Below are 27375 nucleotides of genomic sequence, written 5' to 3'. Positions count from 1 at the left end.
CATCTGCCTAGACCTTATCCTTAAAATATAGCAGAAGGCCCAAAACCTTAATGGCAAACTCCGTGCCTTATGAAGGTGATAATAATGTAGCCCCAAATTAGAAGATGCCCTTTAAGACCTCACAGGTAAGAATAGGACAAGAAATTCAGTAGGACTAGAATATTAGATACTAAAGCAGAAAACTGTTTCTTAAAGTAGTACACAGTCCCTGACTTAAGATGGTTTGACTTAAGATTTCTTGACTGACTTTATGATGGTGTGAAAATAATGTGCATTTGGTAGAAACTGTACTTCGAATTTTTAATTTCATCTTTTCTTTGGCTAGCAATATATGTATGATATTCCCTCATGATGCTGGGCAGTGGTAGTGAATTGTATCTCCCATTCAGCCAGTAGTCATGAGGGTAAACAACCAGTGTATTTAAACCAGTCTATATCCATACAACTATTCTGTTTTTCACTTTGAGTACATTATTCAATAAATTACATGATATTCAACAATTTATTATAAAATAGGTTTTATGTTCAATAATCGTGCCCAGCTATAGGCTAATGAAGGTGTTCTTAACACATTTAAGGTAGGCTAAGTTACGATGTTTGGCAGGTTAGATTTATTAAAATGCATTTTTATTTACGATACTTTTAACTTATCATAGGGTTTATCCACATGTAACCCAATCATAAGTCAGGGAAGATCTGTACTTAAAACCTATATTTACTGTCTAGCCCTCCACAGAAAAAGTTTGCTGGCCACTAATCTAGATTAAGGAGAGTATGAGAGGACTAACTCTTGCCCCTGTGTTGTATAAACACTTGTTCTTCATTCTACCCTAAAAGGTAAATATTGTTACTCCCATGCTACCAAAGAAGAAACCAAAATTGAGAAAGGTAAAAGCAATGTTCAAAGGCCCAGTGACAGAGCTGGGATTTGAACCCATTTTTACCTGACTTTAAAACCAGTGTTGTTATATACTACACTGCTCATATGATTCTTTGTATATTTCCTTTTCTCAAGCTAACAATTCTTACTTTTAGTTTTAATCGCCTGGACCTGCCACCCTACAAGAGCTATGAGCAACTGAAGGAAAAGCTGTTATTTGCCATTGAAGAAACAGAAGGATTTGGACAAGAGTAACTTCCAAGAACTTGTGCCACCAAAGGACAAGAACTTAATTGCAACGTCTGTCCTTTTCCTTCTCTGCTTGTTGCACATCTTGTTGTAAAATTGGGCTGTGACTGTTTAGAGAGTTATTTGAGTGTAAGTAAATTAATGTTATCATTGAGATTTATCTCCCAGTGATTCTGGATTTCTACTCAATATTTCCAGAAATCAGATCTGCAAATGACTAGTCAAATCTTACTTAACATGAGATTTAACACAGCAATGAAATCTGCCTTGTCTTATTCCACTAGATTGTTACCTTAACAACAATTTTGTATATGTGTGTCAAAAGTCTCACTTGGAAGTAGATTTTTTTCTTTTAGAGATTTCTGCAGATATTCAGGGACGTCCCTTGGTAAATGAAATATTAAGACCATAAGCCTCTTGGTAAGAGGTATTTATTAAAAGTGCAAACTCAGCCCAGCTTCTGGGGATGTGAGTGAACTTCTGGCTTGTGCTCTCCCTCTCATTTCAGCCTGGCCTGACTGTTGTTTTTCCTTTCCGGAGCATGAATTCATGCATCATTTTGCTGGTATTTGAAAAGTGATACAAGACTCTTGCATCGCTCTACAAAGTAGTTTGGTTACTTTGAATTCAGGGAGAAGTTGGTCCCAGCCTGCAAATGACCCTATAACTTTCTTCGTTTGGAAGTTTGTTTTAATTGCCTTGCAAATTACTAAACTTTACAAACAATATTAACACTGTGCTTCCTTCACGGTCGTTTTATAAAAGTTTAATCTAGAATTGGAATTAATTTGGATAAATTCATCAAAGGCCATCATTGACAATTTTTGTATGTTCCTATATATAAATTGTATCTATAATTTTATCATAATCCAGCAACTTCAGTTATATTTAATTATTGCTAAGGAGTTCAAGTTATAACTAGAGTACTTTACACCCAAAGAAAGAGGTCAGTGAAACATTCTCTAAATTACATTTTCATTAGGGAGGGAGAGCTGTGGTACTGGCTAAAAAGAAGGGAGTAATACATTTACTAGCAATACATTTCTAGTAACCACAGAAATTATTCTCTGTATGAATTAAAAGTCTTAAAACTTATCATTTCTCTGACACCTTGGAATAGTCTTTTCCATTCTTGACATTGTCTGAATTGGATACTCTCTTCACTCCTAAAAATTTTAACAGGCTTTCCTTTTTTTTCCCCCATGACTATTTAATTTCATCCTGCTCCATTAGTATCTGATTAGTGCACTTTTGAACATCTCTGTAGTTAATTATTTTAACTTGGCCTAGTTTAGACTCCGTCAGGAAGGCTGCTGTCAGGGATTTGACTTTATGGATAGTGGGATGAAGCCTCAGTCAACTGAGAGCCCATCACAGCTAAACCCTGAGGACAGCCTCATAATTCGTGAAACAGGACTTTAGCAGGTTTCAGTAGCATAACATGAACAAGTAGCACTGAGCCAAAAATAAGCAGAGTAGCAAACCCCTGTTCCATATGGAAGGAAAATGGTTTTTCTTTGTCCCTAACTACTCTTACATCCTGGAACAACCAACGAAAACATTTTTAAACTTGTGTACCTGTGCTCTAAAACACTGCCCTCATAGCAGACTTAAGTGAGTTAAAGGGTTGCCTCATCTAGAAATTGTCAGTGTAAAGGGGGAGATTAGGGTCTCCCCAACCCTATCTTTATTTTGTTTTTTATTCCATATACTCCAGGAAATGTATGGTCTCTAAAAGCCCTAGTTGTTTCCAAAGTAGGGACTCTGCCTTTTTGTTGGTAGGGGGAAAATGCTATTGCTTTGTCTTACAGAGCGAATGTCTGCCAACTACCCATTCATTATATAAATCTGAACTTTGGTAATATATGGCTGTGGAGATTAAACCTTCTATAAAGACTTACTATGGAGGTGAATTCTCATTAAAATGTAGTTATCTACAATATTTACTAGAGATTTATGAGATTAAATTAAATAATGTAAGAAAGTAGACCTTTTTTTGTTCTACATAATGCTTGATGATTCATTTAGGGACCTAGAAATATTGTGTGAAAATGTATAAATATCACCCAAAAGGCTTTCTGCCCTATATTTTTAAAATACAGAATAGTTATATTTGAAGTAGCCCTGGCCCTAGTTCTATAGGGCTTGGCTATTTAATATTTTTATGGACGAAACGTTTAGTTCTGGAAAAGGTAAATGCTTGTATATATTTTTGCAGCCTGGGATCTCCCTTACTCCATTTCTTCCTTAATTTAAGTGGCCACATGTATATGTCTTCCCTGCTGTGTTAGGAAAATGGGGGCTGGATATCCCAAGAATCAGAGGTTATCTAAAAATACTACAGATAGACAGCAAACATAAATGCCTACCAAATGCTATTTTAAATTTTGGTCCAAACTGAACATTTGGAAATAGATTTATTGTAAGTGTTCAATTAGAGCGATTTCTTAAATCTGAACTAAATTGCTTTTAGAGTCCTTTTTCTTTGTAAGCATTGTAAATGCTAATAAACCCTGTTAATTTTTTTTACTGCATGTTATGTTGAAATAAAAACAAAGTAAAATGAGCAATTGCCTTATTCTTCTGCTCTTTTGGGTAACTGGGGAAGGCAGCATTTCACAGCCTGGGTCAGGAGGGAAGGATCTCACTTGTTATCAGAGTGGTTTAAAACTGATCCAGCAACTCATAACAATAAATTCCTGCTTTGTCTTTTATGATCTTGTATCAGAGTGCAGAAGAATATAATTTCATAAGACTTACAATAACTCTATTTAAAATTCAGGTATTAATTTTTTATCAAGAGATTGGCATCAGTGTCAGTGGATCGGAGATTTAAGTGAAAAATGACTCACTTGCCCACAAAGATCTCATCCTAAATGAATTATTTCAGTCAAGCCCACTCTGCCACTTTTTATTTATCTGGTTAATAATCTAAAACGTTATCAAGGGTTATTAGACTTACTCTATTTCTACACCCTCCTTGTTTTGGATGTAATTCCATCTGAACTCCTTTAGGTTAATTACTACTACTTAATATTGTTGGTATCTCCAGCCCCCCCTTATTTTTTGTTTTTCTCTTATTAGAGCTATATACAAAAGTATTTGTATATATGGTATGCTTTCATTTACTAAAAACCAGGAATGGCAGCACTGGATTGTATATTACTGTATTGGAGTTCCTTTGTTTTCTTGAACTGTAATTTCAAATACTCAGGTAACTCTACAAATATCACAGGGAGTCAAGTGCTCTTAAAAAGGTCCTTCAAGGGGCTGCCTCACTTGCATTTCCTTATGTAAGACTGCATTTATAATTAAACTTTTTTGGTCCTTTATTTTGCACACTGTTCTGTTAGTTTGAGTAGGGAGGTTTTCCCTAACTACAGTGAAGCCTTCTTTCTTTCTATATGATTGAGTCATATGGATTTCTGCCTCTCTGCTTTTCTGAGTGGGCAGGTTATAACCTGTCTGTACTGTGGAGTAGGTAGAAAAAACTGGAAAGACCTACTGGGATGAGACTGGATTTGTCCCCTATGTTGAAGAGAACCAAAATGAAGACCTCTGCTTTTCTAAGACAACTAAAGGTGCTCTAAAACAGGACCCCAACATGGGTGCTGAGTAGACAACCACCAGTTTGTTACCAAGATTAACCTCAAAATGCTGTCCTACTCTCCAGCTTCAGTAGACCTTTTTCTTGTTAAGAAACCATGCTCTCATTTAAAATAGAATCAGCGGTGAGAGGCTAAGGGGATTTGTTTTGTTTTTTGGTTTCGTTTTTAATGCTAAACTAACAGTGACAGAGGACAGAAACTGCAGTTCCTTCCCAGGTCCTGAGAAGTAGACCCTATCCTGTTTAATGTTTCAAATAAGCAGCTAGAATGATCTGGTTTCAGTGTGGCTGAGAAAAGGGATGGAGGGAACTGATCTCTCCCAGCATATGGAAATTTTCCGTGGGAAGTAGTTGTTCTTACATTTGGCTTTCTGGCCCCAAACCATACAAAACAACATCAAACAAGACTAGCTGTGGCCAACTGACCCTGTTATCTGGACTTTTAGGAAATGTCTCCTATTGCCTAGCTCTAGAACAGAAATTGCTGTCACTCCCAGCCTATTTCAATTATCAAGTCTGTTTGTCTGTAGGGCTCCTCTGTGGCCAGGACATTTGCGGACAGGATTCCATGATCATTTTGCTATTTGGCTAGGAGAGAGGGTCTTCAGTAAAGACCTCAGAAGGACAGTGTTTGTCCCTTATTAACAGGTTCCCATTAAGCAAAGTTCTGTGGGCAAGAGGGTTTCCTCAAGGCAACCCACAGGACAGGACCTTGAGAATTTGCAGTCATACCTACAAATCACTGAAAACACTCATACTGTTATTTTTCCTCATGTAATTCAGACCTGCTCTTCTGTCTTCCCCATCCTAGCAACCAATACCACATCTATATTCACTTAGTCCCAGGACAACTATCAACATTTATTACTATGTCCTAACCTTGGTTAGATATGCCACTTGCAACTGTCAGTTAGTCTTCCTGGCCACTTTCAGGGATGATTATTTCTATTTTACGGATAGTAAAATGGAGGCTCAAAGTGATGAACTTGAGGCCATTCAGTGGCAAGAGTACAAACTGGAATTCTGGATTGTGACTTCAAAGCCTGCCTGCCTGCCTAAACGTTTATATTCTATTAATAGTAATGTTAACCTTGATCCTCTGATTAAGATGGTGTCTGCCCAGTTTTCTCACTTTAAAGTCGCTACTGGATTCTCTTTACATCCAGACCCCCCTGGAAGAACACATCCTTCCCTATGGAGAGAGGCTACAGTGGAATGAAAAATTGGACTTAGATTATCTGGGTTGAATTGAGGAACCTCCCAGGAATGTGACCTTAAGCCAGTTAAATGAAATTTCCTCAATACTAGAAAGTTTACTGACAGACCTCTTCCTCTCCCCTTACAAGGGCCTAAATAATTCGTTCATTGCTGATAAATTGTTTTTTTTTAAGATTTTATTTATTTATTTGACAGAGATCACAAGTAGGCAGAGAGAGGAGGAAGCAGGCTCCCCGCTGAGCAGAGAGCCCAATGCAGGACTCGATTCCAGGACCCTGAGATCGTGACCAGAGCAGAAGGCAGAGGCCTAACCCACCCAGGCGTCCCAAATTGCTTTTATGCCTCCTCTCCGTAAAAGTCTTTGTATAGCTCAATAGAGCTTCCCTCTATTTACTTAGATGCCGGATTCATCACTCGTGTTTATAAAGCCAATTAGAGCTTCGAATTTAAGCCATCAAATTTTGTTTTCTAACAAAGGCAAAAGAACAAAAAATAGGACAAGAGGAAGGCTCCCTCCTTTTAAGAGAGAAAATAAGGGAACACAAAGATGTAATGTGGTTTCTCCAAGGTAACCCAGAAGTGGCGCTGAACTCAGAGTCCTAAACCGCCATACTTCCAAGCAAGCCCTGTCCACTCCATCTGAGACCCTACCTGGAATATTCCCAAAGTGTTCGCTCTAGTGACCCCAGAGACGCAGACTCCGGTCCCACTACCCGACTTCACTGTGCTTTGGGTGCATTTTGGCACCGCGCCTCATTTTTGCCTTAATGAGAGTGCAAAAGGGGTCTCAGCAACCCCCCACCTCGCCTTCGTATTCGCCCACTACCGCCCACCCAGGACTTCCAGAGCCAGCTCAGACCTCGGTTGAGTTGAAATCCTCTTCTGACACCACTAACAAGCATCTTTCGGCACAGAAGGAGTTGTGAAATTTCCCACAGCTGAAGAGCTCCTCTGCTTTTCACTTTCGGACAGCGCCTGGTAAATTCCCTACAAGCCCTGGGGGAGCTAAGACCCGCCTGTCCGCTCGTGCTATACTCGCTCCAGATAGGCTGCCAGAGCTGTCCGTCTTGACAGGGTCTGTGCGCAGGCGCGGAGAGGCACCGGGACTGGAGAGAGGGCCGGCGTCGCGGAGCCACTCGTCCGTTTAGAGATGGTGAGTGTCCGCCTGGAGCTCGCGGCTAGCGGCCGGAAGATGGCCGAGCACGGCCGCCCACCACCCTGCGCCTGGCCTTCCATCCTCCGGAGGTGTCTCAGAGTGCCGGCCTGGGAATCGGCGGGGCTGGGCGTGGTTGGGCCGGAGCTGACTGGAGGGCGGAACCCGGGCGGCGCAGGCCTCTATACCCGCTTTGAGGGGACAGCGGGGACCGAGGTGGGGCCCCCGGATCCCGCTGACCCTTGCCGGGAAGCAGGAGCTCGGGCCTCAGCGAGGGTCTGACGGAGATGCGGAGGCCGGCCCACGGGCTCCTGCATCCTAGCGTCCCGGGCCTTGTTGCGCGATAACAATAATGGTAATGTTTCCTGGGAGCTTTATTTGTGTCAGTCACTGCTAAGCGCTTTCCGTACCTTGGCTCTCCTCACCCCAGCTCTTTGAGGTAGGTGCAACCTTTATCCCCATTTGACATACGTGGAGTCTGAAGCCGAGTCAAATTAAATGCCTTGCCTCGGGAAATGGCGGAGGTTGATTTGAACCCAGGAAGCTTGACTGACGCCTTTCTGTTCCTGTGGTTCTTTCGAGCGTCTGGAACTTGGTGCATGCATCAGAAATTGGGGGGATCCACCCTTGGGCATCCAAAGCCTTGCTGGCAGGAACTTTATGTCTTTGGCTCCTTATGCCTTTGTAGCTTTGTTTTCCCGTGGTTTTTATCCTGCCTACTGGTAGAAAGCTTGAAGAGACTTCTGAAATGTTAAGGCCAAAATCTTATTTTAAAATGTAAAGCCCACAATAAAAATGGCAAAGGAAAAAGGGACAGTGCCATGACCTAGAGGCAAACATTTGTAATTGGAAGACATAGCCTAATCTTTCTGTCCTCATTTTTCACTTTATATAGTTTAGTTCCTATTGAATGTACAGTTGTGGACTCTGTTTTTTTTTTCATTTATTATTACACCACAAAGAATGTGTTAACATCACTAAAAACATGTAGTAATTACTTCGAATATATGTAACCTCATCTTTCACATCACTTTTTTTTTTAATTGATTTTATTCATTTGACAGAGATCACAAGTAGGCACAGAAGCAGGCAGAGAGAGAGGTAGAAGCAGGCTCCCCGCTGAGCAGAGAGCCGGAAATGGGGATCGATCCCAGGACTCTGGGATCATGACCTGAGCCGAAGGCAGAGGTTTTAACCCACTGAGCCACCCAGGCGCCCCTCACATAACTTTTTAAAGTGGAAAAAAAAGTAACCTGCACACAGTAAGAAAAAATAATCTGAAAGGATCTGACTGAAAAACAAATCTCCCACCCCTGATTCCCAGCTCAGTCACCAGAGTTGAAAGTTAGTTTCTTATACCTCTACATGCAAATACAGTTATGTGTATGCTCCCTCATCTTCTGACACAAATGGTAGCTTACTGAAACCAGTACCATTATACTGTGTTTTTACTTATAAAAGCAGAACATATTTAGATGCACATTTTAAACAATTCAAGCAGTTTCAAAGTAATGTAGAAAGTGCATGTGGTCCCCATGTCACTCTTCTATGATAAATGACTGTTGGCAGTTGGGTGTGTTTCCTCCTGGATTTGATTAGTGCATAAGCACATTCACATATAAGCTGTTTATTACATGACACTAGAACATTTATGTTTCTAGGTATTAAGTTTACTTTAGGCTATACATAGGAAGAGATATCTCTTTCTAGAGCTTACTCTATTCACCTAAAAATACCAAACATTTTTCTATGGCAGTATATACAAATCTTCATTCTTTTTAAGGACTGTATAATATTCCATTGCAGTAAATACATTTAGGTGACTTACAGTTTTCCATTCTAGACAGTGCTGCAGTAACTATTGTCTTTTTTTTTTTTTTTTTAAGATTTATTTATTTGAGAGAGAGAATGCAAGTGAGGGGAAGGGGCAGAGGGAGAGAGAATTCTCAAGTAGACACCACTCAGCATAGAGCTGGATTCTGGTCTCCATCCCAGGGCCCTGAGATAATGACATGACCCGAAATCAAGAGTCAGACACTTTTACTGAGTCACCCAGGCACCCCTGCAGTTAACTGTTGTCTGTGTGTGTGTGTTCATGCTAGTGTCTATGTAGGATATAGGGTGGATTCCTAGAAGTGTTACTTCTGGCATGCATATTTTATGATTTGGTAGAAACTGCCAGATTGACCTTCAGAATAGTGATATAAAAATCATCCATAACACTGTCTAGTTTTACTTCACCACAAAACTGTTTCCTTTTTTTTAAAGATTTTATTTATTTGGCAGAGAGAGAGATCAAAAGTAGGCAGAGAGGCAGGCAGAGGGGAGGGAGAAGCAGGCTCCCTGCTGAGCAGAGAGCCCAATGTGGGGCCTGATCCCAGGACCCCAAGATCATGACCTGAGCCAAAGGCAGAGGTTTTAACCCACTGAGCCACCCAGGCGCCCCTACACAAAACTATTCTCATCTGATGATTGCTACATCATCTTTGTGATCTGTCATTTTTAATGACTACATAATGGTAAAATAGGTGTACCATAATTTGCGAAGCCATTCCCCTGGTGTACATTTGGGTTGCTTCTAGTTCATTAGTTGAGATAATGCTGTGATGAGTACTTCTGTATGTGTAGAATTTATTTTTCTTTTTTAAAAAAATTATTAGATTATTTCCTTAGGAAAAATCCTCAGGGAAAAAAACTTCTGAGGCCAAGGGACCAAAACGTACGGGTCTTGCAGTAGTGTTGTCCTGTCACTTTCCCAAAAGGTCGAATTGCCTTTATACCAGCTTTGCCATAACTGCTAGATTTAAAATCACTTCATCATTGCTACAGTTTTTCATTTTTTAAGGAATGAAATGAAATGTCTCTTATTTTTCAGGAAACCGTGAACATTTTTCTATATGTTTATAATTTCTCTTAGGTATATTTTCTACTAGTATCCTTTTTGCCCACTTAACTTTTAGACTATTTTTCTTTTTTTTTTTTTTAAGATTTTATTTATTTGAGAGAGAAGGTGAAAGAGAGCAAGAGATCATGAGTAGCAGGGAAGGGTAGATGGAGAAGCAGACTCTCCACTGAACAGGGAGCCTGATGCAGGCCTCGATCCCAGGACCCTGGGATCATGACCTGACCTGAAGGCAGATGCTTAACCGACTGAGCCACCCGGGTGCCTCCAGACTTTATTTTTCTTAATCATTTTGTGTCATGTTTTGGAATTACTCTTTTGTTATATTAGATGCAGATTTTTTTGTTGTTGTTTTGATTCATTTTTGTTTTATACAAAGTATAATGTTTATGCTTAGGAGTCAGATTGGTCAGTTTCTTTGTGAATCATTTGCTTCTGATGATTATTCCCCTTATGCTGAACCAATAAATAATCCTGCTTATACTGCTACTTGTTTTTCCACCTGTCAACAGCATGTACCTGGGCTGAAGAACCCGAAAGGCTTGTTTCTTGCCTGATGCAGACACCATGTGTTACCTACAACCCAGAATGCAGAATATACCAGTGGGGCTCTCTCTAGGAGCAGGACAGGAAGTTGGAGATGTGAGCCAACCCTGGGGGACCGCATATCCACTCAGGCAGATCTGGGACCTGTTGGCTAGCTCGGCAGGAATGACAAACCTTGATCTAGAGCTGGCAATACTTAGATGCCTACCTAGAACTGTTCTTTCCTATCTGTAAATGTCCCTGTTGCTACTTGTGGCTTTTTGGTAACATTAGTTTTTCTTCTTGGCTCTTTTAGGGCTGAACTTGAGGTTTGTTTAAAGCAGTTTCTCCTGAACCCAGATCTGCTCTCCTGGAGACCCCTCTCTAGACCTCAAGATCCCCAACTCACCCAGGCCTAGCCCCATCCTATGGGTTGGGATCATGTTGGAAAAGACTATTCTCTAGTCTTACAGAAAACTATTTTTATTATATTTAACTATATACTTGACCAAAGTCTAATATTTCTAACATACAGAAGTTTTTTAAAATCAGTAGATCTGTGGAAAAATCTAAAGACTTAAAAATGAGAGATGTAAACAATGTTTCATTTCAATTTCACTGATAAGTCTTAAAAATTAAAGAAAAGTTGACTTTCTGTTACGTGATTTTCACCTATCAAATTAACAAAGAATCAAAAAACATTGGCAATACTAGCCCTCTCCATTCTTTAAACATGCCAAACTCGTTTCCACTTCACTGCCTTTGCTTTCAGTCCTTTGCCTGGAGTGCTTTCTTTCTCATAATTTAGTTCTTTGCTTAAAGATTACAGCCTCAGGTGTTCCAGACCACATAGCTAAAGTATATTCCTCTGCCCCCAGCCCTGTCCCTGTACCCTTCAAGAATCATGGTTACTTGTTTTTTGAATGTGTTTTCACCATCAGCCATCCAAAAAATAAATAAATAAATAGAAAGAAAAAAAGAAATATCTTGGGGCACCTGGGTGGCTCAGTCAGCTAAGCGCCTGCTGTCAGCTCAGGTCATGATTCCGGTGTTCTGGGATCAAACACCACATCTGAGCAGGGAACCTGCTACTCCCTCTTCCTCTGCTTCTGCGTGTTCTCTCTCTCTCTCTCTCTCTCTCACACACACACACACTTGTGCTTGTTCTTTCTCAATTTAATAAACAAAAATCTTAAAAAAGATTTTTCACCAGAATGTTAGCTCCCCACGGCAGGGACCTCATCAGTTGTGATCAGAGGCATATTCATCTCTTCTTTTGACCTGTTGTTGTGTGTCTTTAGGCAAAACTTCTCATTTCTGAATCTCCATTTCCTCATTGTAAAATGGAGATCCTACTAACCATGGAAGGTTCAAATGAGAGAGAGGTGTCTGAAAACATTCATCCCAACATCTGACGTATAGCAGGTATTGAGCAGGTTAATGTATAATTGTATGTCCTCCCTTTCTTGTTTGTGTTTTTTTAAGCAGCCAAGTCTTGGTCGAGGTTAAATATAGGATCACCTAAACCCTAGCTCTTTTTTTCCCTGGGTACTGTAAGGCCTTGGCCTCTCCCCCCCCCCCATACTTGAAAAGGTTGATTTTTGTAAAACATGGTTGTAGAAATGCTTTTTATTTGTTCCTTAAGTATTTACTGAGTCTATACTATGCCAGGTAGTGGGGCTTTAAAGTTGGGGTTCTTGTTCCTGAGGTGCTTTGGGTCTAGAACAAAACAGATAGTTACATCCCAATGTGGTATGTGCTGTGAAGGCAGAGTGAAGGGTACCCAGGAGAGGGGAGAAGGTCTCCCACAGAAGACTCATGAGCTGCATCCAAAGAGTCGGGAATTAGTTACATCAAGCAGTGAGTGCAGGAGTGAAGGTTGCTTCCTTCAGAGGGAGCAGTACTTCTCGACCGGGGCTCAGGCAGGCTGTGCTTGCCCCCTACAGTCTGTTCTCCACAGAGCAACCAGACCCATTGTTTTGAAACATCAGAAACATCCTCACCTCAAAACCTGCTAGTGGCTTCCCATATCATCCCCATTAAAAACCAAAGTCATTGCTGTGGTCTACCAGACCCACTGAAATCTAATCTGACCCTGGCCACCTCTGTCATCTGGCCGCCTGCTGCTCACTGCACTTCAACCACACTGGCTCCTTTGAGCCCTGAAATATGTTAACCTCGGGGCTCTTGCACTTGCTCTTTATGCGGTTTGGAATGCTCTCCTTAGAAATCCACATTAGCTCCCTCATTTTCTTCATTCAGATCTCTACAGCTATCACCTTGGTGAGGTCTTCTCTGACCACCTTATTTAAAATTGCTTGCCTGGATGGCTCAGTTGGTTAGGCCTCTGCCTTCAGCTCAGGCCATGGTCTCAGGGTCCTGGGATTGAACCCAGCGTCGGGCTCCTGCTCAGCCTGGAGTCTGTTTCTCCCTCTGCCCCTCCCCCAACTTGTGCACACATTTAATCTCTCTCTCAAATAAATAAACTATTTTTAAAAGAATTGCCATCAGCCCCTTCATTCCAGATACCACTTCCCTACTGTATCCGACTTTATATTTTACTTGTTTAATGTCTGCCCCTTCCCCTAGGTCAGCTTCATGAGGGCAAGGGGTTTTTTTGTTTTTTTTTGTTTTTTTAGATTTTGTTCAATATAGCAGCCTCAGGCCTAAAACAATGTCTGGCATATAGAAGGTATCCATATACCTGACATAGGGCTGAAATGAATAGGAGTTAAGAAGTATTCATCTCTCGGGGCGCCTGGGTGGCTCAGTGGGTTGGGCCGCTGCCTTCAGCTCAGGTCATGATCTCAGGGTCCTGGGATCGAGTCCCGCATCGGGCTCTTTGCTCAGCAGGGAGCCTGCTTCCCTCTCTCTCTCTGCCTGCCTCTCCATCTACTTGTGATTTCTCTCTGTCAAATAAATACATAAAATCTTAAAAAAAAAAAAAAAAAAGAAGTATTCATCTCTTTCATTTCAGCTCCACTTTCTAGCCTCCAGGGAATATTTCCGACCTCTATTCTGACACCTTTGGTTTTAGCTTTCTTTCTCTTCCCTAGGTTGATTGAACATTGAGCTGTCAATGTTGAGCATGTCAGAGCCCTACAGTGTCCCCATATTAGAGATCTCTTTCTTGGATACACAGAGAAGGGTTAAAAAAATGTTTGGGTTTGGTGGTTGGTTTTTTTTTTTTTTCAGTTTGTTCCTTTACTTTAGAGAGAGAGAGCATGAGTTAGGGGAGGGGGAAAGGAAGAGGGAGAAAATCTCAAGCGGGCTCTGTGTTAACTACGGAGCCTGACGTAGGGCTCAATCCCATGACCCTGAGATCATGACCTAAACCAAAACCAAGAGGCAGATGTTTAACCAACTGAGCTAACCAGGCACCCCAAAAAAATGTCTTTAATTTTATTTTTAATTTTTTTTTAAGATTTTATTTATTTATTTGACAGAGATCACAAGTAGGCAGAGAGGCAGGCAGAGAGAAAGGGAAGCAGACCCCTCACTGAGCAGAGAGCCCGATATGGGGCTTAATCCTAGGACACCAGGATCATGACCTGAGCTGAAGGCAGAGGCTTTAACCCACTGAGCCACCCAGGCGCCCCCAAAAAATGTTTTTAAATAGAAACAATGTAATGGAGTAAAAAGAGGCTGTTTTGGAAAAGAAAAAAAAAAGAAAAAATCTTATCTACAATTCCCTGCGTTCAATATGGCTTTTATTTTTTTCAGAGTCCTAGCTTGCTTGTTTTCACGTGGGTGCCCTCATCAAGCACTTTATTTTTGCATTTAGCTGTTTTCACTTAATGTTATATCATGAACTTTTTGTGGTGATATTAATATTCTGATTACCATTGTTAATATGTATATTGTATTCCTATGAAGAGACAGTCTATAATTGAATTGACTTTTCTCCTAATTATTGGGCACTTTTGGCTCTTTCTGTTTTTGCAACTGCAGTTGTCACAGCAGCAAACATCTTGCTATATTCTTCTTTTAAGTTATTTCCTTAGGATGCGTTTCAGGAAAGTTATCAGCTCAGATCGAGTACTGTGTAAAACTGACCACTATTGTACTTTACCCCCTCCGCTCCAAAATAGCATTTAATAGCAGCTCAGTGAAAGTCTTGAGTGAATTATGACCTCGTACATTCATGACCCGCTGTATTATACTCATGTCCACAGAGCTAGCTCTGTCCTTTTACTCAGACTCCAGATTTATGACGTGTTAGGCTATTTGCCATCTCATAGGAGGAACTTGTTTGCTCTTCTCTCCAGCATTTCAGTATTCTTATATCATTGGGGAGTGGGTGGTAGTGACTGGATTGTCAGATTTTTTCCTACTAGAAAAACAATAATTCATTGTGCTCTCTCCATCACTGTTTAGAAGCTCCTCCCCTCCAGGCCAACTCATTAGCCCTTGGGGGTGGGGAACTACTTCCTTTAGGTTGGTTGATGGCATCTGTTTTGAACATAGTCTGACTCACCCTTTGAGTAGCTTCTGCCTGGATTCTGGACTGGAAGGGGCCTCCTAAGAACAAGCACACTTTAAGGCCAGTTTCCATCCACAGAGTTAGGCCTAGTTCAGTTAAGAAGCTTTTTACTGAGCACCTGTTGTGCAGAGCATTGTAGAAACTCTTTAAGTAAACCAGTACCTAATGCATTCCTAGAGAGGTACAGTCCAAGAGTTTGGGGAGTCAGAACTGAGCAAAGACTCCCAGAGTTGGGGATCAGTAAAAGCTTCGTGGAAGAGGTAATGTCTTAAATGGCCTAGAAGAATTTACTGGGTTTCCTTGTTAGGGTAAAAAAGATTTGGAGATAAGGAGGTGTAGGTGTGAAGATGGAGACTTGAAGGAAGGGTAGAAGAGATGGCAGTGATGATAACATAAAAGGCCTGGCATGATAGGGTGAGGGCCCAAATGCCATGTGCTAGTTTCTGGAGAATCAGGATTAATGAGCCCTTTCCCCAGGCACATTTTCTGTGTCTGTGTACCATGTGTCACACTGTCTCAGATGCTAGCTTACTAAGTCACCGAGTTTATCCTCATGGAGTCATTTTCTTCCTTTGGAATATTTTCATTTGTGCTGTTTGGGCCACGAATGACAACTTAGTCTCCTTCCTAGTAGACACCACTGTTTGGGTTTTTTCAAATCATCGGAGTCTGGTTCCCCCAGTGTCCCAAATATGAGAGTCATGGATGTGTCTGTTCTCCCAAGAATGGTATTTATATTCTGCTCCCAAATAGCTAAGCCGGGAGGGGTAATAGTGCCTAGTGGGCAAAGAGCCAGGAGTAGCCACACCCCATGCCGGGGTTTGTAACAGATGGTTTAAACCCTAGGGATGACCTAGGGACCACTCCAAACAGGCCTGGGGAGCTTTGAGGAGGTGCCATGTGCCTGGGTGTTACTTGTTTGTTATTGGAAGACAAATACGTGATTAATCTGCCAGGAGCGTGAGGGAGTCAGTCCACTCTTCCTGGCCCCTCCTAACCTGGGTCTTGTTCTCTCTGGCAGGCAGAGGTGGAGGAGACACTGAAGCGACTTCAGAGCCAGAAGGGAGTACAGGGCATCATCGTGGTGAACACAGAAGGTACACCCTCCCTTTGGCCATGACCTGCTCATAGGCAGACCCCAAGGAAACAGCCCAAACTTAGCATGACACTTATTATTTGCTAAGCCCCTTCATGTACAGAATCTAATTTGTATCCTCTTTTAAGCACTTCCAGTGTCCTAGCACTATTACTGGAATTCCAAAGTTTAAAAAAGGAAAAATTCGCTCAATTCCACTGCCCTGACAGATCATACATTTGACTATGCCATGCTTTTCTAGCCCTTGCTGAGGTATATCTTTTCTTGGTCATAATTATTATAGTTGTTATTCTTTTGCATATGTTCACTCATGAGCTTGTTTTCTGGCTTTTTTTTGTCATGATTTACATAAGCAAATTTTTTTTTTTTTTTTACATAAGCAAAATTTTTAATTGCCAGTACAATGTTTATCAGCCATCCACCATTTATATGGTTTCTAATTTTTTTTTTTTTTTAAGTAAACTCTACACCCAACCTAGGGCTTAAACCCACAACCCCGAAATTAAGAGTTGCACAATCTACCCACTGAGCCAGGCCAGGTGCCCCTGTTTCTATTTTTTCACTAGATAATACTCTGGTCAACTTCTTAATGCCTATAGCTTTTCCTCCTTTGGGGAGGTGGTGGGGGCGGGGGTTGTGCGGAGTGCAGAGGGAGAAAGAGAATTCTAAGCAGGTTCCATGCCCAGCACTGAGCCCATTGGGGGGCTGGATCTCACAAACCTGAGATCATGACCTCAGCTGAAATCAACAGTTGGATGCTTAGCTGACTGAGTTACCCAGGTGCCTCTCCTTCCTTTTCTATACATTATTTCATCAACTAGAAGAGTACGGATACTAATATTCCCAAACTGCAGTAGACATGGTGAAGAAAAGAACTAACATTTATCAAGCACTTATTCTGTGCCAGGCTGCAAGCCATTGCTTTACAAACATTTTGTTTCATTTATTCCATAAAGCAGCCCTGTTGTCTCCATTTTGCAGTAGAGAGAACAGAGTCTAGAAATTTAATTGATTTTCCTGCCATTATAGAACCAAGATTGCAGGGGTGCCTGGGTGGCTCAGTGGGTTAACCTTCTGCCTCTGGCTCAGGTCATGATCTCGGGGTCATGGGATCCACCCCCACATTGGGATCCCTGCATTGGGAGCCTGCTTCCCCCCTCTCTCTCTGCCTGCCTCTCTGCCTACTTGTGATCTCTCTCTCTCTGTGTCAAATAAAGAAATAAAACCTTAAAAAAAAAAAAAACATTTCATGCTAAGTCTGTCTGAATGCACTTGTGCTCTCTCCCACGCTGTACTGTGAAGAAACAGACAGTAGCTGCTGCTCTGTAGCCCAGTCAATGCTTAGGGTCACCCAGCTGGCCTCCCGCATTCTCTAGTGCAGTGCATTTAGTGAACTAAATTTAAGAGCTCTGTGTGTATGTGATGTCATTCTAGCCCTTGTTTTTAGAAAGGCAGAATTCTCAATAATTCCTACTTATAGAGCAGAATGAAAGTCATCAAGGGTGAAAAAGTTGAAGGGACATGTCCTTAGTTAGAATGTTATTTTCCAAGTTGTCCGACTCCAGCCAGCCCAAATCTATGCAGCGCATAGCGCATGCTCCCCAGCTTTGTCAAACTCTAATTATGCCATGTGGTCAAAGCAGGCAACAGGTTTGGGGTCCTCAGGACACTGTGGAGGCAGGAGCAAGTTCCAGCTGGGGTCTGCCACTGCTCAGCTAGAGGGCCTGGGGCTTCCTCTTCCCTTCTTCAGACCTCAGCTGCCATAAGTGGAGTGATTGATCTGGGTAATCTCTTTTAGCTGCTTCTTACTCCAAGATCTGAAAGACTATTTGTATATCTCCTAGAGAGACTATCTTCTCAGACTGGGCATTTTTTCACCCCAAATGGGGAAGGATTAGACCTCCATCGGTATTTGGAAGTCACAGGCTTCAGTTTTGCTTTAAAACTGCCCCCAAACTTGAGCTTTTTCATTAGAATATAGCACCAACTGCTTACCTTTTGGATACTGATGGGCACTTCTTTTTTATACACTAATGTGGCAGTATTGCCCCGTGGGTAAGAATATAGAATGTGGAACTGCCTAGGTTTGAATCCTGGCTCTACTTAATTTTTATCAGCTGTGTGATCTTAGGCTAGTCACTTAACCTCTCTGTTTCAGTTTCCTTTTAAGGAAAGCTTTTAGAACAGTACCTGATGTAACTGCCATATAAATGCTAAAATTATTGCAAGTATTTATTTTTAATTTGTTTCCCACTACAGAGCTCCCACTTTTGTCTCTCATTTACATTTCACACCATGACCCTGCAAGGCAGGAGTATTGCCCATTTTTCAATTTTAGTATATGTGCTGCTGAAGCGAGCACTGCCCATTTTTCGATGAGAAACCCAGGGCTGAGAGAAATTAGGTGACATGTTCAAGGTCACCCACTTCTGGCTGTCGGTCGTCAGAACTCACTGCTCTATAGGGCCTTTAAGCTCTCTGGAAGATTCCATGAAGGATGATTAGTTAGGGATTCCTATTAGCCCCTCTAGGGCTTTCATACCCAAAAGATTCAGCTCAGCTGCCTTTTCCTGCAGGATGCATTTCCTAACCACTCCAGCCCTGAGTGACTGCTTTTGCTCCTGAACTAATGACATACCCTTATCCCAGTCACTTACCAACCACCTGCCACTGCCTTTTGACATCTTTGCCTTGGCCAAATTTAAATGATGTTTCATAGTAAAAATGTGAATTTTAAGTGGAATTACCAAGAACTTAAGGACTACTCCATTCCATTTGTACCTCTTCAGATCCCTTCCATCTTGTGCTGTACCCGCATGGGGCAACATAAAAGACTCAACTTGTAAGCTTCAAGGGCGGAGATTTGTCTCTTGTGTTCACTGCTGTATCCCTAGCACCTAGAACAATGTTGACACGTAGTAGATGCTTAACAAATACAGTAGTCCCCCCTTATCCATGGGGGGTACATTCCAAAACCCGCAGTGAATGCCTGAAAACAGGATGGTACTCAACCCTATGTGTACTATGGTTTTTCCTATATGTACATACTTATGATAAAGTTAAATTTATAAATAAAGCACAAGAAGAGATGAAGAACAAAACTAATAATAAAACAATTATGACAATATACTATAATAAAAGTTATGTGAATGTGGTCTCTCAAAATACCTTATTCTAAAAAAAAAAACAAAAAAACTTATTCTATGGTATTCACCCTTCTTGTAATGACGTGTGATCCTAAAATTTCCTATGTGATAAAATGAAGTCAGGTGAATGACCTAGGCATTGTGAGGCAACAGTAGGCTACTATTGACCTGATCAAGAGAATCATCTGCTTCCACACCAGAGCTGATGCAGGTAACTGAAGCCATGGAAAGTGAAACCACAGATAACGTGGGGGATTACTGCCTCTGTTAAATATTGTTAATGTTTTTTACTGTTGATTGATGAATCTGGGTTTGGTGGGAGGACCTGGCTGTACAACCTTAGTCTTGATGGATCTAAGCCCCAAGTTAGAAATCATGCTCCCTAGTAACCAGCTACTTCTGCAGGCTACACAGTCTGCATTTGTGAAGGCACAAGCTTGGAGGAGGTGACCTAATTGTTCGGCTGTCTGTGTGGTGTCCCCAGCTCTGACATCCTTTGAATCTGGACTTGATCTCTTGTCCTTATTTGAAATGCTCTCCGGTTTTGGTCCCTGTCCCACCTCCTCACTACTTCGGTGTTTTTTTGTTTTTTTGTTTTTTTGTTTTCTTTTTAAAGTGAGCTGACAAGTGTTTAGCTTCTGGTCTCATTTGTACACCTGTCACTTAGTAGAAATGTGATCAGACTCATGACAGTATTTGAACTGCTGAAGGAGCCCTTGAGAGCACTTATTTATCATCTGCAATAAATGCTTCGTGAAGTCTCTTTAAGGACGATGGTGAGCAAATCAGACCTGGTCCTGCTCACTTCCATAATGGTGTGATATCAAACTCCAGAGGAAACAGCTCTGAAGGAAAGTCTTGTGGGTGGTAGAATGGGGGCATTGACCACATCTGGAAGTGGGTAGATCCACCAGAAAATGGACACCTGAGGGACCAGTGGGAATTATGAGAGAATGGGGAAGGAAGGAAAGTCCCAGGCAGAGAGACCTGAGAGAAGATGGCCTTGTGGTATAGAAGAAGAGAAGGTTAAGAGTTTTGATCATCCAGACTTCGCCAGGCCTTGACATTGGCCCCTCAAGTTACCTGGGGGATGGAATTTATTTTGTACTGATGTTGGTAACAAGCCAACATTACGTTTGTACTCTTGCTAAACATTCTTAAATGGATTAGCTGTATTTAATCCTCACAGCACAAGTATTATTTTACAGATGAAGAAACAGAGGCTTGAGAGGTTAACTCACTTGTGTAAGGCCACATAGCCACCCCAAGGGGTAGAGCTAGGGTGTAAGTCCAGGTCATCAGATTTCAGAATTCCTACTCAGTCATCACCGCGGCTGCCATCCTTAGGAAGATTCTGCTATGGACTGAAGCTTCAGGGGGCCCTGGTGGGCACATTGTTGCCATCCAGGACCCTGTAGCAGCCCTAGTGACCTAGTCGTCTTGTCGCTTAAAGGCAAATGATCACTAGTCTGTCTTCATGACTTCACTTGGCTCAGAACAGCCTCTGGCTCAGCTGCTTCTCTTGCTGTTAAGTCCTCTTTTGCCCACACTCATGTTCCTTTGCCCTAAAAAGACAAGATTGGGCCAGTTTCCTGCCGCCTGTGAGTAGGCCTGAGGGTGATTGCCTTTGGCCAGTCCTTAAGCTGGTCACTTGTGGGCCACACCAGCAGGGTCATGGTCCCCCATATCTAGCCACTTATGTGTGAGGAGTCATTTGTGCCACATTCATCACAAATACCTGTCAGCTTTGGGCACTTAAGGCTTCCTCCGTGGAACCTTCTGCTGATATGTCACAGTGATTCATAGGCACCTGATGATTAAGTTGTGTCCTGAGTTCGCTCAGGCTGAGCCCCATTTTTCACCTCCATGATGATAGGCACTGACTAGTAAGGGAGGTCCTTTTAATAGTTCATTGAAAGGAAACAATCTTCAAAACAGAAAAGGCTTGGTACACAATGGTGTTCACAGCATAGTAATTAAGTAAAAAAAAAAAAAAATCCAGCCTATGTCCCAACAATAAAGGAATGATTAATTCTGTGGAATGGCCAGTTGTGGGCTATTTGAAAGCAATAGCAATGCTGTTTACCAGCCTATACACGGACAGAGAAACACACTTTAATTTGAGGGACACGATCATGTGTGTAGATGTGTTTATAACTGGGCCCTAAGCCTCCCTTGGTGGGAACTAGAGCAAAGCACCTAGGGATGATAGTGTCTTGACACAGGCGACCTTTTTTTCTTCTTCCTACTTTTCAGTATTTACAAATTCACAAGAGCTGTCCTCTTTATTCAGGTTCTAAGTATTCTGAATGACAGTCTCCCCTTTTATTGCTGGAAGCCAGTCAAGACAGTGCAGCCCTGTGAAAGGAGCCCAGCAGTGGAGCCAACAGGCCTGCATTTGAATCCTAGCCCCACTGCTTCTGTGCTGTGGAAGGCTCAGCGCTTCTGTTGCCTCACTGGCAAGTGAAGATGGTGATTCCACTGCCAGAGTAATTCCGGGGACTGGTGCTGCCATGCTGAAAGCGCTCAGCGCTGTGCCTGCCAAGCCCTCAGTAAATGGTGGCATTGGTTATTAATTGCTGGTCCAGTACTCTTGACCTAAGGGTGTGGGGTTGGGACCTGGGCAGAATGGGGCTCCAGCTTCCTACTCATTCCCTGCTCTCCCCTCAGGCATTCCCATCAAGAGCACCATGGACAATCCCACCACCACACAGTATGCCAACCTCATGCACAACTTCATCTTGAAGGCCCGGAGCACCGTGCGTGAAATTGACCCCCAGAATGACCTCACCTTCCTCCGAATTCGCTCCAAGAAAAATGAAATTATGGTTGCACCAGGTAAGAGGTCTTCCACATTCCTGCTTGGGAGCAGACTGTCACAGCATATTGTGGGTAGCTTATCGGGACAACTTGGCACGTTGGTGTCCCCGTAGTTGCCATTGCGAGCCTAAAGAATCGAAGGTACAGAGTTGATTGCCTCACTGCCTAGCTAGTCTATGGCTGGCATCCCCAACACATACTTATGCACTGTGACTCTACTAGGCCACAGAGGGGAATCGTGGTCTCATGGAACATAGAGGAAGGTGTGGTTAGGTCTTCCCAGAAAAGGGGACATTTGAGCTGAATCTAGAAGGCACAGGAAAGAGTGTAACCAAGTTGGAGGGATGGGAAAGTGATGTTTGAAAGAAAAAGAATTTGGTGATTTGAAACCAAAGCACAAGACAAAAATATCATATGGTCATTTTATCCTTGAAAAAATATTAAATTGCCCACTTCTAAAGTGTAGTCCTGTCTCTCTGGGCCCTGTATTGCCAGCTTTTCCTCCAGTGTTGGAGCAAATTGCTGCTTTTGTTTCTTCTCATGCAGTGCTTGGCCTGTGTTTAAGAGCTGTGTAGGGGGTGCCTGGGTGGCTCAGTGGGTTAAAGCCTCTGCCTTCAGCTCAGGTCATGATCTCAAGATCCTTGGATCGAGCCCCGCATCGGGCTCTGTGCTCAGCAGGGAGCCTGCTTCCCACCCCCACTGCCTGCCTGTCTGCCTACTTGTGATCTCTCTCTGTCAAATAAATAAATAAAATCTTGGAGGGAAAAATAAAGCTGTGTAGTACGAACTATACCTGTCTTTAGGTCTTAGGATCATTCGCAGGATGGTGAAATGCGCCTCCTGAGAGGACTGGGCCACAGAAGGGAACATCAGGGCCACCTGTCGTGGCCTGCATTACCTCACTCACAGACTGGAGTGAGTGGTGGACAGATTAATTGTCCAGGACTATTTTTATATTATTACTTCTGCTCCTCCCCCTCTCTTTCTTTGGCTGGGCCACGAAGCTCAGTGTGCCTGTGATGACACAGGTGGGCTGCAGCACAGCTCGTCTAGCCCATCAGAATATGTGTGGGAAGGAATGAGGGGTGAGATGTTTGGTCCATTATCGAAGAGGCATCAGACACCAAACTTCGCTGTATGGACTTGACCCTGTGATGGTTTTTAAGCCAGGAGGCAACATGATTGTCTTTGGGGCCCGGATGAAGGAGGGTGATAGAGAGGCTGTGGATGCTGAGTGTCCTTGGACTTGGCAACACAGATGAAGAGGAAGCTGGCTGCAGAATTCTGGAGTCATTTGATGGGTCACCGCACCCCACCCCCCACCCCCACCAAGTAGCAGGGCAGTGTTGGTTCTCTGCTCAGGCTTGTTCTGACCTTCCTGGCTGCTTAGAAGGATACAAAGGGGAGAACCATTGACCCAGTCACAGGGGCTCACGGTTTCTGGATTTTGGTGCCAGAACTCTTGTGGGCAGGAGCCACTGTCCAGAGCCTCCGAAGCATTAGGACTAGATGGCCTTGGGATTTCCATAGAGCTCAAGTCCCACGGGGATGGCCCCAACCGTAGAACAGGCCTAGTTGCTGCAGTTGAGGTGGGTCCTTATGGTACTATAATTAGCATCCCACACCACGGGAACAACTTGGAAGAGCCCTGCCCAGGAAGGAAGTCCAGTATCCCTTTCTTCCCACCTAATCTTTCTGGCTGATCAAAGTGAGAAGCTGCTTCCCTGACCACAAATAGCATCAGGTAGTTTCAGACAGTTTGGTCCACCGCCTGTGTGCCAGTTTTCACCCCATCCTGGCCCAGAACAGCCTGTGCGAAAAGATGTTTTAAGACAGACTTTTGATTTTCATTTGTTAACCTCACTAATACAAAGCCAGGTTAATACAGCTTTAACACTCTGCCTCCCACAAAGCACTTGGAGTGATGTTATTGAATTTAGAGCTTGATACTTGGAAGAAAAGACACTAGTATTGCTAATTGTGTCTGTTTTATTGGTGGCTTGTTAATTATTTCTACTTTTATTTGTAAGTGATTTTAACTTACACAGATTGCTTAGCCCTGAAACTCTTAGTCATATAAAATCTGTTTCTTCCTATCTGCAACAGCCTGTCATCATGGGAAGAAGCAAACTTTAGGTTTGAATCCGCACACACAAAGCAGACAAGGCCAAGGTCCTGCCGTTTCGCCCCTCTTCAGCAGAGGGCAGACCAGAGATGTGCGGAGCATCTGGGTCTAACCCAACCGGCTGCCCAGCCCTGCGTTTTTGCTCTGGCTTGGGCAAGTCACTTACCTCTCTGAGCTTCAGTGAGGTGGAAAACACTAGTGTCTGTCTCAGGGAGTGATTTACTGAGGTACCATATGAGAAGCGATTGGCCCAGGACTGGGCACATGGGAGCCTTGATAAATGTTTATAGTTTAAGTGGGCCAAATTTGAAGTGCTCTGCTTCTCCAATCTCTACTAAAATAAAATGAAAAGCAACCTTAACTTAGTGGCTGTCCCAGAACCTGCAGCATCAGCATTACCTGGGAACTTGTTAAAAATGTAAATTCTTGGGGTGCCTGGGTGGCTCAGTGGGTTAAAGCCTCTGCCTTCAGCTCAGGTTATGGTCTCAGGGTCCTGGGATCGAGCCCCGCAGCGGGCACTCTGCTCAGCAGGGAGCCTGCTTTCCGTCTTCCCCCGCCTTTGCCTGCCTCTCTGCCTACATGTGATCTCTGTCTGTCAAATAAATAAATAAAATCTGTAAAAAAAAAAAAGTAAATTCTTTTAACTATACTGTAATTAAAACTAAAAAATTGTTTAGGGGATGCCTGGTTGGCTTAGTAAGAGGAGCATGTGACTCTTGATCTTGGGGCTGTGAGTTTGAGCCCCACATTGGCTGTATCGAGAAATATGTAAGTAAATAAATAAACAAAACATTTTAAAAGTAAATACAAATTTAAAAATAAAAACTAGGGACACCTGGGTGGCTCAGTTGGTTGGACGGCTGCCTTCGGCTCAGGTCATGATCCTGGAGTCCCGGGATCGAGTCCCGCATCAGGCTCCCAGCTCCACGAGGAGTCTGCTTTTCTCTCTGACCTTCTCCTCGCTCATGCTCTCTCTCACTGCCTCTCTCTCAATAAATAAATAAAAATCTTTAAAAAAAAATAAAAACTTAATTTTAAAAAACCCAGTTTCTTCGGCAGTACTCCAGACCTACTGAATCCAAAGAGCTAGGGGCGGGGCCCAGTAGTGTTTGTTTTGAGCCCAGACCTCTAGGAAATTCATGTGCCCTCTAGTTTGAGAATCACTGCCGTAGGCCATTCATTTAAATTCTCTGAATCTGAGTTTTCCTACCCAGAAAGCAGGCATGATACTCCTACCTCCCTGTTCATATGGTAGCATGAATATTAGGAAAGGGGAGGTGCTGCGGGCCGTGGCTGCAGGGTGGGAGGGGCTTCGCTTTCCAGGCAGCCACACGGTGGAAGCCACCTTGGGAAGCTTGCAAGTTCATCTTCTGTTTTCCCAACAGCTGGAAGTAGCCTGAGCATTGGTGCTTTTTATGTTCCTCTCCCCTTTTATGGTTGGTAATTTTTTTTTTTTAAAGATTTTATTTATTTATTTGACAGAGAGAGATTACAAGTAGGCAGAGAGGCAGGCAGAGAGAGAAGGAGGAGGAAGCAGGCTCTCTTCCGAGCAGAGAGCCCGATGCGGGACTCGATCCCAGGACCCCGAGATCATGACCTGAGCCGAAGGCAGCGGCTTAACCCACTGAGCCACCCAGGCGCCCTATGGTTGGTAATTTTAATTTTAATTTTAATGATTTATGATTTAATGATTTATTTTTTCATTTTTCTCTTTTGCAGATAAAGACTATTTCCTGATTGTGATTCAGAATCCAACTGAATAAGCCACTCTCTTGGCTTCCTGCGTCATTCCTTAATTTAATAGTCCCCAAGAATAATAATGTTAATCATGTCAACCGACTGGCAGGTGGAAATCACCTTAGGGCCTCCTTAGAGGATGCTCCAGTGCTCAGTCATCAGTCATCCCTCTGCTGGCCGGTCACCCTTGAATTCTTGGGAGGGCCTTCTTTCCTCACGTCCAGATTTTGGAGCAAGAGCTTTGAGCAGCCCACACTCTGCTTCCTTCTGACCTTCAGTTCACTTTATCACCCTTGGAAAAGGCTGTTTTTGTTTAACTAAAAATAACTGAAATGCTTACCCTGCTGTGTGTCTTTAAATACTAGGTTGAAAAGGCCTCTCTCCCTCCCTCTCTTCCTGTGTAATCGCGTGGTCTAAAGGCTGAGCCCCACTGCTGCCTCCAGCCCCATGGCAGATGGTATTTGCGGTTCAGAGAGGCCTGCTTCCTACTGCACCTGTGGCCACACTTGCTGAGCGGAGTCCGGTTTATAATCGGTATCCTGGTTTCTGGGCCTCTAGTCCCTCGCCACCGCTCTTACCGTTTCCCACTCCCGCCAGTGTTTTTGAAAGATTTTTTTTTTTTTTTCTGCTACACTGCACCAGGGATAAGAAAGGAGTGATATTTGTTGAGAACCCAGAATACACCAGCATGTTACATACCTTGACTCATATCATCCTCACAGTACCCTGAAGATAGTGTTAAAGTTGTATTAAAGATGAGGAAACAGGTCTAGAGAATGACTTGCCCAAAGTTTCACAACTCTCTGACTCCAGAAGCTCTTTTTTTTCTGCACCTTCTTGGAATTCCCCGATGGTCCCCTTTATGAGTGAGCTCATAAACAGGTAGACATGTGCCTTCCTTCCCTTAGACTCGAGGTAGGTGGTCCCAGAACATAACTGCTACTCTGTGAGGCCGTAGGCCACCTGTCATCCCGTAGCACTCTGGGATTTTTCTCCCAGGAACCATACGTATTTATTTTTTGTATTAGGTTTTTCTTTTTGTCTTTTGTTTCTTGTTATAGAGGGAAAAGATTCAAAACTTCATTATCCTTCATTCCCCAGAAGTAACCTTTGTCTACAGTGAGTTCTTCCATCTAGCAAAAATACTTCTTGATATTTTCCAGTGAAGTTTCCTTAATGGTATCAGGGGAGTAAAAGATGCACCCTTGGGAGCGTGGGGGTGTAGTTTATAAGGGCTGAGCAAAATCTTTTCAGAATCTCCCTTTTTAGTGGAAGATAATAGGGGATTTTCCACTCCATAATATATCCACGCTTGTTTTAATATAGCAGTAATCCTTTCAAATAATTTTCCCCAAATCACCAAGGAAAACTGATTCTCTGGGAAAACATTGCAGGTTTGCTCTGTCCCAGTGGGCTCAGGAAGCATAGCTGAGG

The 27375-nt window shown here is 42.8% G+C and overlaps 2 protein-coding genes across 8 annotated transcripts in view; both read left to right on the top strand.

The window, feature by feature from the left end:
• ITCH (itchy E3 ubiquitin protein ligase) overlaps nucleotides 1-4468 on the top strand; it is a 134918-nt gene extending 130450 nt beyond the window's left edge. For all 7 annotated transcript variants that reach the window (XM_044263206.1, XM_044263204.1, XM_044263205.1 and 4 more), the window contains one exon: nucleotides 1036-4468. In XM_044263206.1, the coding sequence (XP_044119141.1) occupies nucleotides 1036-1135 (100 nt within the window). In that variant the 3' untranslated portion in view covers nucleotides 1136-4468. The remainder of the gene's footprint in view (nucleotides 1-1035) is intronic.
• Nucleotides 4469-7001: 2533 nt separating this feature from the next.
• DYNLRB1 (dynein light chain roadblock-type 1) lies at nucleotides 7002-26280 on the top strand. The gene is made up of 4 exons (XM_044263199.1): nucleotides 7002-7107; nucleotides 16039-16114; nucleotides 21930-22097; nucleotides 25924-26280. The coding sequence occupies exons 1-4, from the start codon at nucleotides 7105-7107 to the stop codon at nucleotides 25965-25967; spliced, it is 291 nt and encodes a 96-aa protein (XP_044119134.1). The 5' UTR covers nucleotides 7002-7104; the 3' UTR covers nucleotides 25968-26280.
• Nucleotides 26281-27375: the final 1095 nt, after the last annotated feature.

This window comes from Neovison vison, chromosome 8 (assembly GCF_020171115.1).
Source record: "Neovison vison isolate M4711 chromosome 8, ASM_NN_V1, whole genome shotgun sequence".
Classification (NCBI taxonomy): Eukaryota; Metazoa; Chordata; class Mammalia; order Carnivora; family Mustelidae; genus Neogale; species Neogale vison.
This window is presented reverse-complemented; position numbering and strand designations above follow the sequence as displayed.

What these genes read in the sequence shown, in the direction of transcription:
- DYNLRB1 (XM_044263199.1), top strand. An exon ending in CATCGTGGTGAACACAGAAG is followed by an intron (nt 16,115 to 21,929) that starts GTACACCCTCCC and finishes CTCTCCCCTCAG; the next exon opens with GCATTCCCATCAAGAGCACC. An exon ending in TGAAATTATGGTTGCACCAG is followed by an intron (nt 22,098 to 25,923) that starts GTAAGAGGTCTT and finishes TCTCTTTTGCAG; the next exon opens with ATAAAGACTATTTCCTGATT.